At 51.0% G+C, this 14,440-nt stretch overlaps 1 protein-coding gene across 1 annotated transcript; it reads right to left on the reverse strand.

Moving 5' to 3' along the window:
* Window positions 1-595: 595 nt before the first annotated feature.
* Window positions 596-13,153, reverse strand: LOC129858412 (serine/arginine repetitive matrix protein 2-like). The gene has a single exon (XM_055927614.1). The coding sequence runs from the start codon at window positions 13,115-13,117 to the stop codon at window positions 1,238-1,240; it is 11,880 nt and encodes a 3,959-aa protein (XP_055783589.1). The 5' UTR covers window positions 13,118-13,153; the 3' UTR covers window positions 596-1,237.
* Between the last annotated feature and the right edge of the window lie 1,287 nt (window positions 13,154-14,440).

Consider the following 14,440-nt stretch of genomic DNA (forward strand, 5'->3'; position numbering starts at 1 on the left):
GCTGGCTACCAAAGTCAGCGTGCATGCGTCCGGCCCGCCACAAGGAGGCACTAGAGCACAATGGGACAAGGACATACCTGGCGGCCAACCCTCCCCTAACCCGGACAATTGTGCGCTGCCTCATGGGTCTCCCGGTAGCGGCGGGCTGCAACACAGCCTGGGATCGAACCCGGATCTGTAGTGATGCAGTGTCTTAGACCGCGGCGCCACTCGGCAGGCATGGTTTATGAGTACTTTTGAGTAGGTGGAGTATTAAAAAAGTCCCTCCCGAAGCTTATTGGTGCAGTAGGGCCAGGAGTTCCTCTTGATCAAGTCACATGGTCATTAGAGATTAGAGTTTGGGCACGTTCCTCTGTCCAGGCTTTGCTGATGCATGCCAGATATCTTGAGGTCAACAGCTGTCATAATGTAGCACGCCACCATTGGTTGATGCATGCAACGTCTTAGCAGGGGAAGGCAATGCTTCTTTTGGTCAGGCCACATGGTCTGGAAAAACTCCATCTGTCAGGTGTTGGATTGAATGCCAGCCTACAGTATCTATTCAGAAGTAGACTATCTATTCAGAAATATCAAGACAGAACAGACCAGGGCATTCTACAGTAGTTTTATTACATTCAATATCTTACACATTTTTATTAGTGTCATTGCAGCTTCTTTGTGAACAAAACCTATTCATTCAATGATAAACAGAGAAAAATATCACATACATGAGATCTTCCCAAATAGCAGTTTCAAGTCTTTAGGAGATATTGGTTTTAATACAAGGTGAATTTATTTCAAATATTAGACGTATGCATTGAAACATGTATCTAAACGTAATGTAAATGCAAACAGTAAGTGTTTAGATTGAATGAATAATCTATGAGAATGGATAAGATAACCTGATGGCTTTTAGGTAACCAGTAGTACATTTAGATTTTTGGTTTTTGTCGAAGAAAAATATAATTAGAAATCCCAGAAATATCATCAAGGACCTTCTAACACGATAATAGTTTTTTTCTCTTACCAAATCAATGCCTAAAAAGCTAACATAATCAGGCAACCAGGCAAATAAAAAGCAGCGAAGAACATAAACAACAAAACAACAAACAACCACATTTAAAGAATCATTCACTCCAGTCCAGTTGCCAGAGAAACAAAGCTAACAACAAGGCCTGAGGCTTACATTATACCTCCTCATATACAACCTGGCATGGCTGTATTCTGAGACCGTACAGGCACCAGGAAGACGACTATTTCAGGCCCTCTTCCCCCCCGCGTTGGGCAGACTGGAGGGTTGTTTGTGGTAGCAGTCCGGGGGGCTAGTGTTCATGCCTGTAGGGACGTAGTACATGCTATCCAGGTAGCTCTGGTCCAGAGGTGCATGATTCTGGGGCTCCGGCTTGGACCCGTAGCCGACCTGAGCCCCATTCTGGTGCATCGTCCCTGGGGCTGGAGCCTCTGGGTGGCGGGGTGGCTGGGGCTGGGACTGGGGGTGAGGTGCAGGAGGAGGGGGGCCATAGGGAAGGTACTGGGGGGCAGGGGAATATATGTTGGGGTTGTGGATGGAGGAGTAGGGGGCCGCTGAGGTGGTGGAGTAGGGGGCGGCCAAGGGAGGGTAAAGGCCGGAGTGAGACATGGTACTCTGAGGCATGAGTACCTCCACGTACTGGCCCATCTCTGGATCAAACAGCATCTTCCTCAGTGGCTGCACAGGCACCTCAATGTAGAAATACTTCCCCGTGTCAGGATCCATGAGGACCCTGCGAGGGGTTTGCCCGTACCCCAGACCACCTGTACTGTCTGGGTAGTCAGACCCAGACAGACTCCCATAATCAGATCCATAGGATGGCCCTAGGCTCTGTGAGCTGCACAAGTACTGAGGGTCCATAGGGGGCAGGTTGGGAGAGTGGCTGAGGTCACTGTAGGGGCCCCCGGAGACAGATGGCTGGCCCTGGGGGGAGCAGTGGAGAGTGGGGGCCCGACGGGGTTCCATGTGTTGGGGGTGCTGGAGAGGGCGGTCAGCCAGGCAGGGCTGGAGTATGGAGGGGTGGGGTTGGTGAAGGGACTGGTACATGCCTGGAGGAGGCTGGGTGGGGCTGGGGAGGGTGGATGATTTGGGAGAGCTGGGCTGGTAGCCGATTGATCTCAGAGAATGGGGATCGGCTCTGCACTGGTGTAGGCGGAGAGGGGGTTGACCGGGGGAGTGGGAGGGGGAGGGGAAGGGGAAGGGAGGGGTGTGGGGGGAGTGGTGGTGGTGAGGGGGTGTAAGGCCGTGGGAGGGGCAGCCAGAGGTGCAGGAGCAGGGAGGGGGACGGGAGGAGGCAGAGGAGAAGGAAGAGGAGGGGTGGTAGCGGTTCAGCTTCCTCTGGGGCAGGTCAGGTAGGTGGAGGGGGCTGAACCTCTCTCTCTCGTCGTAACTAGGGGGGTCATCTGATGCGTAGAAACGCAGGTCGTCTGCCCTCTGCGAGTGGTCGCTGGACAAGGATCTGTGTATGGGCTGCTGTGTGTGTATGTGGTGTGTGTATACGGGAGCCTGTGTGTTTGTGGATACCGTGGCAGGTTGGTTTGTATTGTTGAAGGTAACCGGCATAGTTTGCTCCTGAGGGTACGCTGTTGTTGTTTTTGGATGCTGCAGGTGGTTGGTTATATCCACAACAGCTGGCTGGTTTGAGTGTATGGCAGGGGAATGGGTAGGGACTTGGGCAGGGGCATTGGTAGAGCCTTTGGCAGGGGCATGGGTAGGGACTTGGGCAGGGGCATGGGTAGGGACTTGGGCAGGAGCTGGGGCAGCAGGGGCTTGGTTCGGAGCTGGGGCTGAAGCTGGAGCTGGAGCTGAGACTGTGAGGGTTGTGGGTCTCTGTGTGTAGCTGGGGGCCTCTCCTTGTCCCTGGGTTGATGCCTCTGGTTGCTTTGGCCTTTCATTGGATGTCTCTGTGTCTGCTGTTGTTGACGCTGGTTTGTGAGAGAAATTAGCGATGATTGTTGTCTTGTTAGGTGGAGGCCTGTAGCTGGACACTGCAGAAACAGCTAACTTTTTATTGTAGTTAGACGGTGGTGTCGAATCGTTCGATAGATGTCTGTGGATAGTCGTAGCTGAAGTTGATGGTTTCTCATTGTTCACAGGTCTCTCCTTTTCGGTGTGTTGTTTGAAGGCTGATGTTGCTGCCTCCACTGGTGTCTGCTGTGTTTCATTGGACAGTGAATTTGCATCTGTCGGTTTGAACTTTGGTTTCAGTACCACTGGCGGACTGTTGGCTATTGAGTGAACCTCTATAGTTTGCGGTCTGGTGCTTGACGTGATGCTCTTCTCTTGTTTATCTTGTTTATGTGTTTCTTTGGACAACGACTTCACCTCGATCACCTGTGGTTGGTATGTTCTCATCAGTGCTGGTGAGCCTGGTAGCGAGCCTGGTAACTTAGGTGAGTAGGTTGATTTCTTCACCGTCTCTTTTTCAGCAGTGTCTTCCTGTGTTTTCCTCTGTGAGGGTGGTGGTGATGATGACGTGCGTTGCTCTATGTCTCTGACCGTGGCTCTGACACTAACCCTCTCCTGATTCGAAGGGGTCCTAACACTGTCATCCATTTGAGCAGAGTCTCTTCGAAGCCTAGGAGAATTTGGGGCCGAAAGGGTATGAGAGGAAGAGGCTGATGCATTGACGGAAGATGAGGAAAAGGATGAGGCTGAGGTTGATGCATTCACAGAAGACGATGCGGAGGTTGACGCATTGACAGAGGTCGAAGAGAAGGATGAGGTTTCTTTCACAGTGCTTGAGGATGATACGGATGACGCTGCTTTCACATAGGATGTAGAAGAGGACGAGTAAGTTCTCTGTCTGTGTGAGTCACTCGTACCCCCATCTGAGGGTCCACGGGTCTGAAGAGGGATCTCTATTTGGTTGATATGTTTCCCTGGGACGCCTCCACCCCCACCCCCACCCCCACCTCCAACCCCACCTTCACGCCCACCTCCAACCCCACCTTCACGCCCACTTCTTGTTATGGCCTCTGACACAGCCTCAGAGACCAAAGACCCAATATCTGCCTGGTAGCCCTTCTCCTTGACCAGTATGGACACAGAGTGGCTGGGGGTAGGGGTGGGGGTCTTGGTGGGGACAGTGGAAGGTGGAGTGCCTAGAACTGGGGATGAGGCTGGTGCTGGAGGAGAAGCTGGGGCTGGCGAAGTTTTGGGACCAAGTGAGGGTGAGGAGGCCAGGGTTGGAGCTGTGACTGGGAATGCTGGAGCTGGAGCTGGGGAGCAGGCAGGAACTAAGGCTGAGAATGACTTAGGCTTATTGGATCCATCCTGTAGCACCAGAGAAGCACAAGACACTCTTCTGTCTTTACTGGGGAGTTTAGGGCTGCTGCCCAGCATAGGTGGCTTGGTATCTCTTCTCACCACTTCAGGTTTGTCACTAGACTCTGATAGACTTCGGTGTCTCCTGGTTACTCTCGTTGACTCTGTTTCACTGGGTTTCACCTTGGTGTTGCCTGTTTCTGTTTTGACAGTGTCCTGTACAGGGATCTTGTGTTGGTTTGACTCTGTCTCTGTCACAGCTACTTCCTCTGTTGCGCAACTCTTAGGTGCTACATCAGAGAGGTCCCGGGGTCCTTTGGACACCTGCTGTAAAGAATCAGGCTTAGGTTTGCCTCTGGACGTTTCTCTGTCTGTTTTGTTGGACGTTGTTATTGTTTTGTTTTTGTTTTCTCTCCAGCTGATAGCTTTGAATTCTATCTGCATCAGCTTTTCTTCTTCCTGGAGAGATATTGGGTGAGGTGGTAGCTTTTCCTCTTTCTGGAGAGATATTAGGTGAGGTGGTAGCTTTTCCTCTTTCTGGAGAGATATTGGGTGAGGTGGTAGCTTTTCTTCATCCTGGAGAGATATTGGGTGAGGTGGTAGCTTTTCCTCTTTCTGGAGAGATATTGGGTGAGGTGGTAGCTTTTCCTCTTTCTGGAGAGATATTGGGTGAGGTGGTAGCTTTTCCTCTTTCTGGGGAGATATTGGGTGAGGTGGTAGCTTTTCCTCTTTCTGGAGAGATATTGGGTGAGGTGGTAGCTTTTCCTCTTTCTGGAGAGATATTAGGTAAGGTGGTAGCTTTTCCTCTTTCTGGGGAGATGTTGGGTGAGGTGGTAGCTTTTCCTCTTTCTGGAGAGATATTAGGTGAGGTGGTAGCTTTTTCTCTTTCCTCTCTTCTCTCATTACTATTATCTCTTCACACCTCCCCTCTTTCCTTTCCACTCTGTCATCTTTCTCCTCTTCCCTCCTTTCCTCTTTTCTCTCCTCCCTCCTTTCCTGTCTCTGTTCCTCTCTCCTCTCCTCCCTCCTCTCCTCCTTCTCTGGTGCTGGAATGGCCTTGAACGACAGGTTGTATGTGTTTTTCACCAGCCTTCTCACATCTCTCACTTTGTGCATGGGAGCTTTGACTTTACTGTTCCTATTGGCATCCATATTCACAGTCTGTTCATTCATCTTGTTCAAGGTAATCACCCCCTTCTCTTCTTCTCGTGTTTCTCTATGTGAAGTCCCTATTCTCCTGTCTTCATCTCTGGTTTCTGTATCTGAAGTCTCCATTGTCCTGTCTTCTTCTGTTGTTTCTCTCTGACAGGTCCTCCCAGGGGAGGCAGTCTCGTGGTTACCCTCAGGTTTAGTTTCCATCTCGGGCAACAGTGAGATGTTGAGAGAAGAGGTTTTCTTTATCTCTGTAACAGGGCTGGGTTTCAGAGTGATCTCTGGTGTTTTGGACATGTAGGTGCTCTTGACGCTAGGATGTTTATGGTTTTCTGAGTCAGAGGGGTATTCCAGCTTTGTGTTTGTCATTCCTGCCTGCGTGCTGATGGCTCGGGTGGCAGCGGGAACGCTGGTGTTCCGGGCAGCTGCATCTGCTGAGTCACCTGCCTGTTTGTCATCCCTCTCATCCCTCCATTTACTGTCATCCCTCTCATCCCTCCGTTTACTGTCATCCCACTCATCCCTCCATTTACTGTCATGTGTCTGCTTACCCCCCATCCTGGCGTTCTTCTCTGTGGGTTTTTTACTCTCAAACGGGAACACCAGTTCAGACCTCATCTCAGGTTTGACCGGGTCAGTTCTCCAAGAGTTTGGGTTTCTGGCAGGAGACTCAGTTCTGTCACTGTTTCTCTGAGGACAACTAGTAGTAGGGGGCTCAGACCTCATCCAAGGGCTAACATGGTTAGGGCTTCTGTTGCTGTGAGATTCAATTCTCTCGTTGCTTCTCCGAGGAAAGGTAACTGGAGCAAAATGTGCGTCGGGACTCATCTCAGGGGTTATGCTGGTAGGTCCAGGCCTCTTGTTGCTTCGCTGTAGAGAAGTGGAGTTAGTATTAATAGTATGGTTCATTGGTCTAACACTGGATTTCACTCCGAAACTTCTCTGTTGTCTGTTTACGTCAGTGTTTGGGCTGGTCTCTCTTCTCACAGCCAGGTGCTCAGAAGAAAAACTGTCGTCTGAATTTATGTTGGAACTCAGATTCGGTGTCTCTGGTTTTGTGGACTCTTTAAGGGTTGACGCCTCACTCTCAGGGGGAGGAGAGGTGTTGGCCTCAGAGGGGCTGAGGTCACCTCCTTCTCCTTCCTGGTCAGTTTGTTTACCAACATTCTGCATCTTCTTAGAGAGGATGTTGTTGATCAGGCAGGTGGCCATCTTGGTTTTGGTACATGTCTCGTCCAGGGACAAAGACTTCTGGAGCTTGCCATTCCTCTTGGTCTGCTCAGTCCTCTCGGTGGCAGGTTCAGGGCTGGGTTCCGGGCAGTAGGCTTCCTGCAAGGCCGGAGGAGTGCTGTGTTGTCTCTGCAACGTCTCTCTGTTGTGTCTCTGTAGAGAAGGACTGTCCATTGGAACAATAGAAGCCACAGGAACCACAGGAACCATTACAGGACTAGGAACCATGACAGGACTACCATTGCTGTTCTCACCCATCTTCAGCTCGGCCGTATTCCTTCTCTTCAGCTGGATCTGTCTCTTGGGCACTCCTCTCCGTACCTTCTTGGGCTCCTCTCTCTCCACAGCCATGTCCACACACTCGTAACTGCCCATCTCATATTTTTTGGATGGGTCCAGGTCGTCATGGGGTGGATAATAAGCCCCAGAGGAGGGCTGCTGCTGCTGGCGTGGGACTGGGAAGTCTTCATTGTCCAGCCGTGGAGCAGACCCTCTGAGGTCGGCGTAGGCCAACCAGGCTGCATTAGCCCCTGCTGGGCTGTCCTGGATGGAAGGCTGGGAGGCTCCGGTGGAGGAGCAGTGGCTGGAGTTGTACATGTCCAGGTAGTCCACCTGAGGGGATCCAGAGGACAGGCTGCGGAAGGCCACGTCACTGAACCACTTCACCTCGTTGTCCTCCTCATCCAGCTTGCTGCCCATGCTGGAGCTGGGGCCGTCGACTGAGACGCATCCAGGAACGGAGCTCCCGAGATGGGATATCGCAGGCTTGTACTTGGGCTGGGGCTGAATCTTCTTGGTGGGTCCCGGTCCACCTCCTCTGGCTGTCTCTGGCTGGGAGCTGTGTGCAACTCTGTGCAGTATACCGTGTTGTTGCTGATGTAGCTGTTGTATCTGCTGTAGTCTGGTGGTGAGCAGGCTCTCTGAATAGGAGCGCGCTGCTGGCATTCCCTGCCGACTCTCTCTGCTTGTGGGAGCTGCTTCGCGGCTTGCAGGCCCTTTTCTATTCCTGACACTGAATGACAGGTCAACCTGTTCCCCCTTGTAACTGGCCTGCTCCTGCCTTCCCTCCCCCTTTCCAGGCACCCGCTCCTCCCCCTGCCTCTCCCTTTCCCTCTCCCTCTCCCTCTCCGCTTGCCACTCCCTCTCCCTCTCCATTGCCCTCTCCCTTTCTTCCTCCCTGTGTCTCTGCCTTTCCTCTCTCTCCCTCTCTCTTTCCCTCTCCTCCTCCCTTTTCCTCTCCCTCTCTCTTTCACTCTCTTCCTCCCTCTGCCTCTCCATCTCTCTTTCCCTCTCCTCCTTCTCCCTTTCCCTTATCTCCATCTCCCTCTCCCTGTTCCATTCTCTTTCCCTCTGCCTCTCTCTATCCCTATCTTGCATCTCCCACATCTCCCTCTCCTCCTCCTCCTCTTCCCCATCTCTCTCCCTCTCCTCCTCCCTCTCCCGCTCCCTCTCCCTTTCCAACCTTTCCAGGTGTGATTGGCTGTCGTAGGCCCTGGTGTTACTGTCAACAGATGAAAAAGTGGGGCTTCCCCTGGATGTCACACCCTCTGTGACAGACTCCATCATGTTCTCAGACTCCATTATGACCTTATTGGCCTGGGTCTCAGGGGGTCTGTGATTCCTGTTTCCCCAGTGGCCATGTGGCCTCCCAGGGACCGGGGGTATGATGTGTACTGGAGTGAACCTGGTGAGGGGAGGAGAAGGGGTGTTTTCCTTACCCATACGATGAGCCATGTCTTCTTCAGTTAGCCTATCCATGGTTTTATTCCTTGGGTTGGGTGAGGTTTCTCTACATGGGTGCTTAGGTGTAGGAGACTTCTGTGAGGGGTTGCTGCTGTCACTAAGGTCAGGGGTTAGAGACGAGGCTGGATGTTTAGGCTCCAGATCATCCAGTCTCTGGACAGGTGAGTTACCTGTGACCCCGTGGTCAGGTGAAAGGGAGGGGCCCCTTCCTCTTGAAGAAGCAGTGGGATCAGGTGAGATGGGTCTGATTTCAGGTATGAAGTTTCTGATTTCAGGTGTGATGTTTATGATCTCAGGTGAGTGGGCAGAGAAGTTGTAGGGGACTGGGATTTCTCCTAGTACAGGTGAAGAGGTGATCTCTCTACTCTCTTCAGTAGGTGATGTTTCCCTGAAGTCATGAGAAAGGTGATTACCCAATGGGTTTGAGGTGCCGTTAGTAATGAGTCGCTCTGATAGGCCACCAACACGCCTCTCAGGTAAGCCAGGTGAAGCTCTGCGTTCAGGTGAGTGGCCAGGACTCTTTACTCCAGGTGAGCCAGGCGAAGCCCTGCGTTCAGGTGAGTGGCCAGGACTCTTTACTCCAGGTGAGCCAGGCGAAGCCCTGCGTTCAGGTGAGTGGCCAGGACTCTTTACTCCAGGTGAGCCAGGTGAAGCCCTGCGTTCAGGTGAGTGGCCAGGACTCTTTACTCCAGGTGAGCCAGGTGAAGCCCTGCGTTCAGGTGAGTGGCCAGGACTCTTTACTCCAGGTGAGCCAGGCGAAGCCCTGTGTTCAGGTGAGTGGCCAGGACTCTTTACTCCAGGTGAGCCAGGTAAAGCCCTGCGTTCAGGTGAGGGGCCAGGACTCTTTACTCCAGGTGAGCCAGGTGAAGCCCTGCGTTCAGGTGAGGGGCCAGGACTCTTTACTCCAGGTGAGCCAGGCGAAGCCCTGCGTTCAGGTGAGGGGCCAGGACTCTTTACTCCAGGTGAGCCAGGTAAAGCCCTGCGTTCAGGTGAGGGGCCAGGACTCTTTACTCCAGGTGAGCCAGGTGAAGCCCTGTGTTCAGGTGAGGGGCCAGGACTCTTTACTCCAGGTGAGCCAGGTAAAGCCCTGCGTTCAGGTGAGGGGCCAGGACTCTTTACTCCAGGTGAGCCAGGTAAAGCCCTGCGTTCAGGTGAGGGGCCAGGACTCTTTACTCCAGGTGAGTCAGCTGAAGTGTTTAGCTCGGATGAGGAGCGAGCAGCTTCCACTCCAGGTGAGGGGGCTGTGTACCTGGGCAGAGGTGAGGGGGCTGTGTACCTGGGCAGAGGTGAGGGGGCTGTGTACCTGGGCAGAGGTGAGGGGGTTTTATATGTTGGATAAGGTGAGACAGTTTGACTCTTCGGAGGTGAGGGGGTTTTATACTCAGGTGAGAGGTTTTTATATCTGTGCGGCTGCGGTGATGCAGCTATTTTTCTAGTCTTAGGAAGATGTACGATAGAGCTGTATATCCCTGTAATCTCAGGTGAGGAGTTGCTACCTCTGCTTCCAGGTGAGGAACCTCTACCTATGGAGTCAGGTGAGAGACTGTTCCATCTGTTCTCTTTGGTAGGGGTGGTGCTCTTCCTCTCAGGTGACAGGTGTGTTCTGCCTCGTGGCTCAGCTGAGGAGAGGAGACCATTGATCTCAGGTGTTGACACCAAGACCCTGGCTTCTGGGGAGAGGATGGAGTAGGTGATACCTGAGACCTGGGGGGAGGAGGAGTTGAACCGAGGGTCCAGGGACTTGGCCTTTACCTGTCCAGGTACCTCAGGTGTGAGGTCTCTTCTTTTTATCTCAGGTCTGGAGGATGTGATTCTGATCACAGGTGACTGCGCTGAGCTCCTGGGTTTTATAGGGGGGCTGGTGTACCTTACTTCAGGTGAGGGGGTTCTTGATAGGGTCCTATTATAGCGTGTTTCAGGTGAGGGGGTTCTTGATAGGGTTCTATAGTACCTTGTTTCAGGTGAGGGGGTTCTTGATAGGGTTCTATAGCACCTTGTTTCAGGTGAGGGGGTTCTTGATTGGGTTCTATAGTACCTTGTTTCAGGTGAGGGGGTTCTTGATAGGGTTCTATAGTACCTTGTTTCAGGTGAGGGGGTTCTTGAGGACGTTTTTGTCCAGGTGTCTGAGGTTGAGGAGGAACCTGAGTGGTATGAGCTAGTTGAGGAGGATGGATCCGATTTCAAATCAGGTGTGAGACTCATTGACCTGAGTAGTTCAGAACTAGATGTGATACTAGCTAAACAGACTTCAGTTGTGACACTGGCTGACCTGAGTTCAGTTTGAACACTGAGCAGACTGAGTTCAGGTGTTACACTGGTTGATCTCAATTCAAGTGTGATGCTGGCTGATTTGAGTTCAGGTGTGGCACTGGTAGACCTGAGCTCAGGTGAGGAGGTGACAGGTGTAGGAGGGGTGTACCTGGGGGCAGGTGTTGAGATTGTGCTCTGGGCTTCCTCTGAGGAGCTCAGGTCTCTCTCTGCAGGGGACATGTGAGGTATCAGCTCAGGTGTACTGATGGAATCCACTAACTCAGGTGTACTGATGGAGTCCACTAACTCAGGTGTACTGATGGAGTCCTCTAACTCAGGTGTACTGATGGAGTCCACTAACTCAGGTGTACTGATGGAGTCCTCTAACTCAGGTGTACTGATGTAGTCCTCTAACTCAGGTGTACTGATGGAGTCCACTAACTCAGGTCTACTGACGTAATCCACTAACTCAGGTGTACTGACGGTGTCCTCTAACTCAGCTGTACTGACGGTGTCCTCTATGTCAGGTGTACTGATGGCGTCCACTAACTCAAGTGTACTGATGTAGTCCACTAACTCAGGTGTACTAACAGAGTCCTCTAATTTAGCTGTACTGACGGTGTCCTCTATGTCAGGTGTACTGACGGAGTCCACTAACTCAGGTGTACTGAAGGAGTCCTCTAACTCAGCTGTACTGACGGTGTCATCTATGTCAGGTGTACTGACGGAGTCCACTAACTCAGGTGTACTGACGGAGTCCTCTAACTCAGGTGTTATGGCTCTAACCCTAGGTTCAAATGACACTATGTAATCAGGTGAAAAAGGGTTGGCAATTAACTCAGGTGAGGGGCTGATGTTCCTTGGTTCAGGTAAGCACTGAGCTACTCTGGTCTCACGTAAAGACAGATCTGTATCGCCAGGTGAGGAGGCTGTGCCTCTGACTCCAGGTGAGACAGCTCTGTCTCTGGCCTCAATGGAATGCACAGGGACCACGGATTCAGATGAAGGGCTGGAGTATCTGTTCTCTGGTTTAGGTGACAAGTGGGTTTCTCTACACTGTAGTGAGGGGGCAGGTGAACGCTGGACCACTGATGAAGCTGAACCTTTACTGTCAGGTGAAGGTGTTGAAGTATTACTGTAGCCAGGTGAAGATGTTGTAGTATTACTGTAGCCAGGTGAAGGTGTTGTAGTATTACTGTAGCCAGGTGAAGGTGTTGTAGTATTACTGTAGCCAGGTGAAGATGTTGTAGTATTACTGTAGCCAGGTGAAGGTGTTGTAGTATTACTGTAGCCAGGTGAAGGTGTTGTAGTATTACTGTAGCCAGGTGAAGGTGTTGTAGTATTACTGTAGCCAGGTGAAGGTGTTGTAGTGTTACTGTAGCCAGGTGAAGGTGTTGTAGTGTTACTGTAGCCAGGTGAAGGTGTTGTAGTGTTACTGTAGCCAGGTGAAGGTGTTGTAGTATTACTGTAGCCAGGTGAAGGTGTTGTAGTATTACTGTAGCCAGGTGAAGGTGTTGTAGTGTTACTGTAGCCAGGTGAAGGTGTTGTAGTGTTACTGTAGCCAGGTGAAGGTGTTGTAGTATTACTGTAGCCAGGTGAAGGTGTTGTAGTATTACTGTAGCCAGGTGAAGGTGTTGTAGTGTTACTGTAGCCAGGTGAAGGTGTTGTAGTATTACTGTAGCCAGGTGCAGGTGTTGTAGTATTACTGTAGCCAGGTGAAGGTGTTGTAGTATTACTGTAGCCAGGTGAAGGTGTTGTAGTATTACTGTAGCCAGGTGAAGGTGTTGTAGTGTTACTGTAGCCAGGTGAAGGTGTTGTAGTATTACTGTAGCCAGGTGAAGGTGTTGTAGTATTACTGTAGCCAGGTGAAGGTGTTGTAGTGTTAAAGGTAAGGCTAGGCACCTCAGGTGAGGAGTCCTCTGTCCTCCATCCAGGTGTTGGAGCTGTATTTCCTTGTTCTAGTCTTGGGCTGATGTCCTTAGACGTCCACGATGAGGATGAGTTGTTTAGTGCAGTAGCTAATGCTCCTGACTCCCAGCCTTCAGATAAATTATAATTATTCTCCCTCTGCGTTGGAGGACTGAGCTTCTCTGTAGAATCCTCAAATCTCTCTGGTGCTGTGTGGTAAGAACTTGTTGAGTCGTTCAGCTCATCCACCATGCAGGGCAGCACTGGGGACAACTCTGAGCTCTGCCCTGGCACTGCTGCCTCCCTCCTAGGTGGGGGGACGGGAGGGTGGACGAAGGCCCCTGTAGCTGGGCTACTGGAGAGTGACTCACAGTCGTCCCCAAAGATGTCACAGAGGCAGGTGGTCTCAGAGATGGCTGAACGTTGGCTGGGGATGTTGGTGATGTCGAAGATCTCCACGTGGTTCGGGGTTCCGTCACGGTGGAGCAGGGAGAAGACGCAAGGAGCGCTGCTGCGGAGGAAGGAGTAGCTGTCCCCCCGGAGGGTCCAGCTGTCCATCGCTACACCACTCAGGGCTCACAGGGGACCAGCCAGTTTCTCCTGTGGTGTGTGTGTGTGTGTGTGTGTATGTTTGTGTGTGTGTGTGTGTGTGTGTGCAGGGGGCAGAGATACACAGTTTTGTAAATGTTTTCAAAGTAGCATTACCAACGTACTCACACACACTACTAATTATCATATTTCCATCTAAGCATTGATTAATATGTTTTTGTCAGTGTTACAAGTTATTCGGGTGAATGTGTAATTGAGACGATACACATAAAAATATTCATAGCATCATTTGAAGTCATTTTGCCATCTTAATCATTCCATGAGGCCAATGAGGCCCTAATCGTTCAAATGTCACAATAACTTACCGGCTAACCAGTGCGCTAACTCAGTCATGTGTCTCAGAGAGACAGGCATGCACACATAGGTGTCTGGTTGGACATATGTATAGGTATATGGGTATCTGTATAATTTGAAATAGCCTACACATTCTAAAGTAATAACTAACTTTAGTAGAAAATAGGGATGAATGATTGATTCATCAAAACGTAATAACATTGTCATTCAGTATTTTTAGCATTAGGACTTAGCAATTAGCATTGTTCAACCATAGAAGTTCATTCAGGCGTGTGCTCTGCTAACAGCTAGCATAGCAGCTCTGTTGCACATGCTTCTTTTACAATAAAATGAAAATGAACTTCTTTCAGAAAGCATTTTGTAAAGTAATCAAAAGTTACAGACAGTGAAGAGTAATAATAGTCTACATCCTAAACAGGGAGCGCTACATAAAGGTTTTTGCTCTGTTTCATACAGACCTTGTATCTAGTTTCTCCTCATTGCCTTGTGGCTGCAGTCAGCTCACTCCTTCTCAGTATGTGTGTCATAGAGATACTTCAGAGGAAGCCAGAGGGATCGTTACTGTACCTTTGGCTGGAGATGTCTGGGGTTCTCCCTTCCTAGGGTGAGTTCTTCTGTGTTGGAATAACTCCCCTCATTCATTCCACTGCCTCTATTCCACGATCTAGTCAGTCCAGTCAGTCCAGCAATACAGCTACATAACTACCGCCTCCACCTTCAACCATTACAGAGCTGCTGTTTCTGCTGCTGCAATACTGTGCTCTACCTTAACCCATTACAGCCCAGTACAGCCCAGTACAGCCCAGTACAGCCCAGCACAGTACAGCCCAGTACAGCACAGTACAGCACAGTACAGTACAGAACAGTACAGCACAGTACAACACAGCACAGCACAGCACAGTGCAGCACAGCACAGTACAGCACAGTACAGCACAGCACAGCACAGTACAGTACAGTACAGCACAGCACAGCACAGCA

The sequence above is a fragment of the Salvelinus fontinalis genome, chromosome 6 (genome assembly GCF_029448725.1).
Source record: "Salvelinus fontinalis isolate EN_2023a chromosome 6, ASM2944872v1, whole genome shotgun sequence".
NCBI lineage: Eukaryota > Metazoa > Chordata > Actinopteri > Salmoniformes > Salmonidae > Salvelinus > Salvelinus fontinalis.

Bases quoted from the DNA above. Each gene is read 5' to 3' on its own strand.
- LOC129858412 (XM_055927614.1), bottom strand. From the start codon at position 13,117: ATGGACAGCTGGACCCTCCGGGGGGACAGCTACTCCTTCCTCCGCAGC.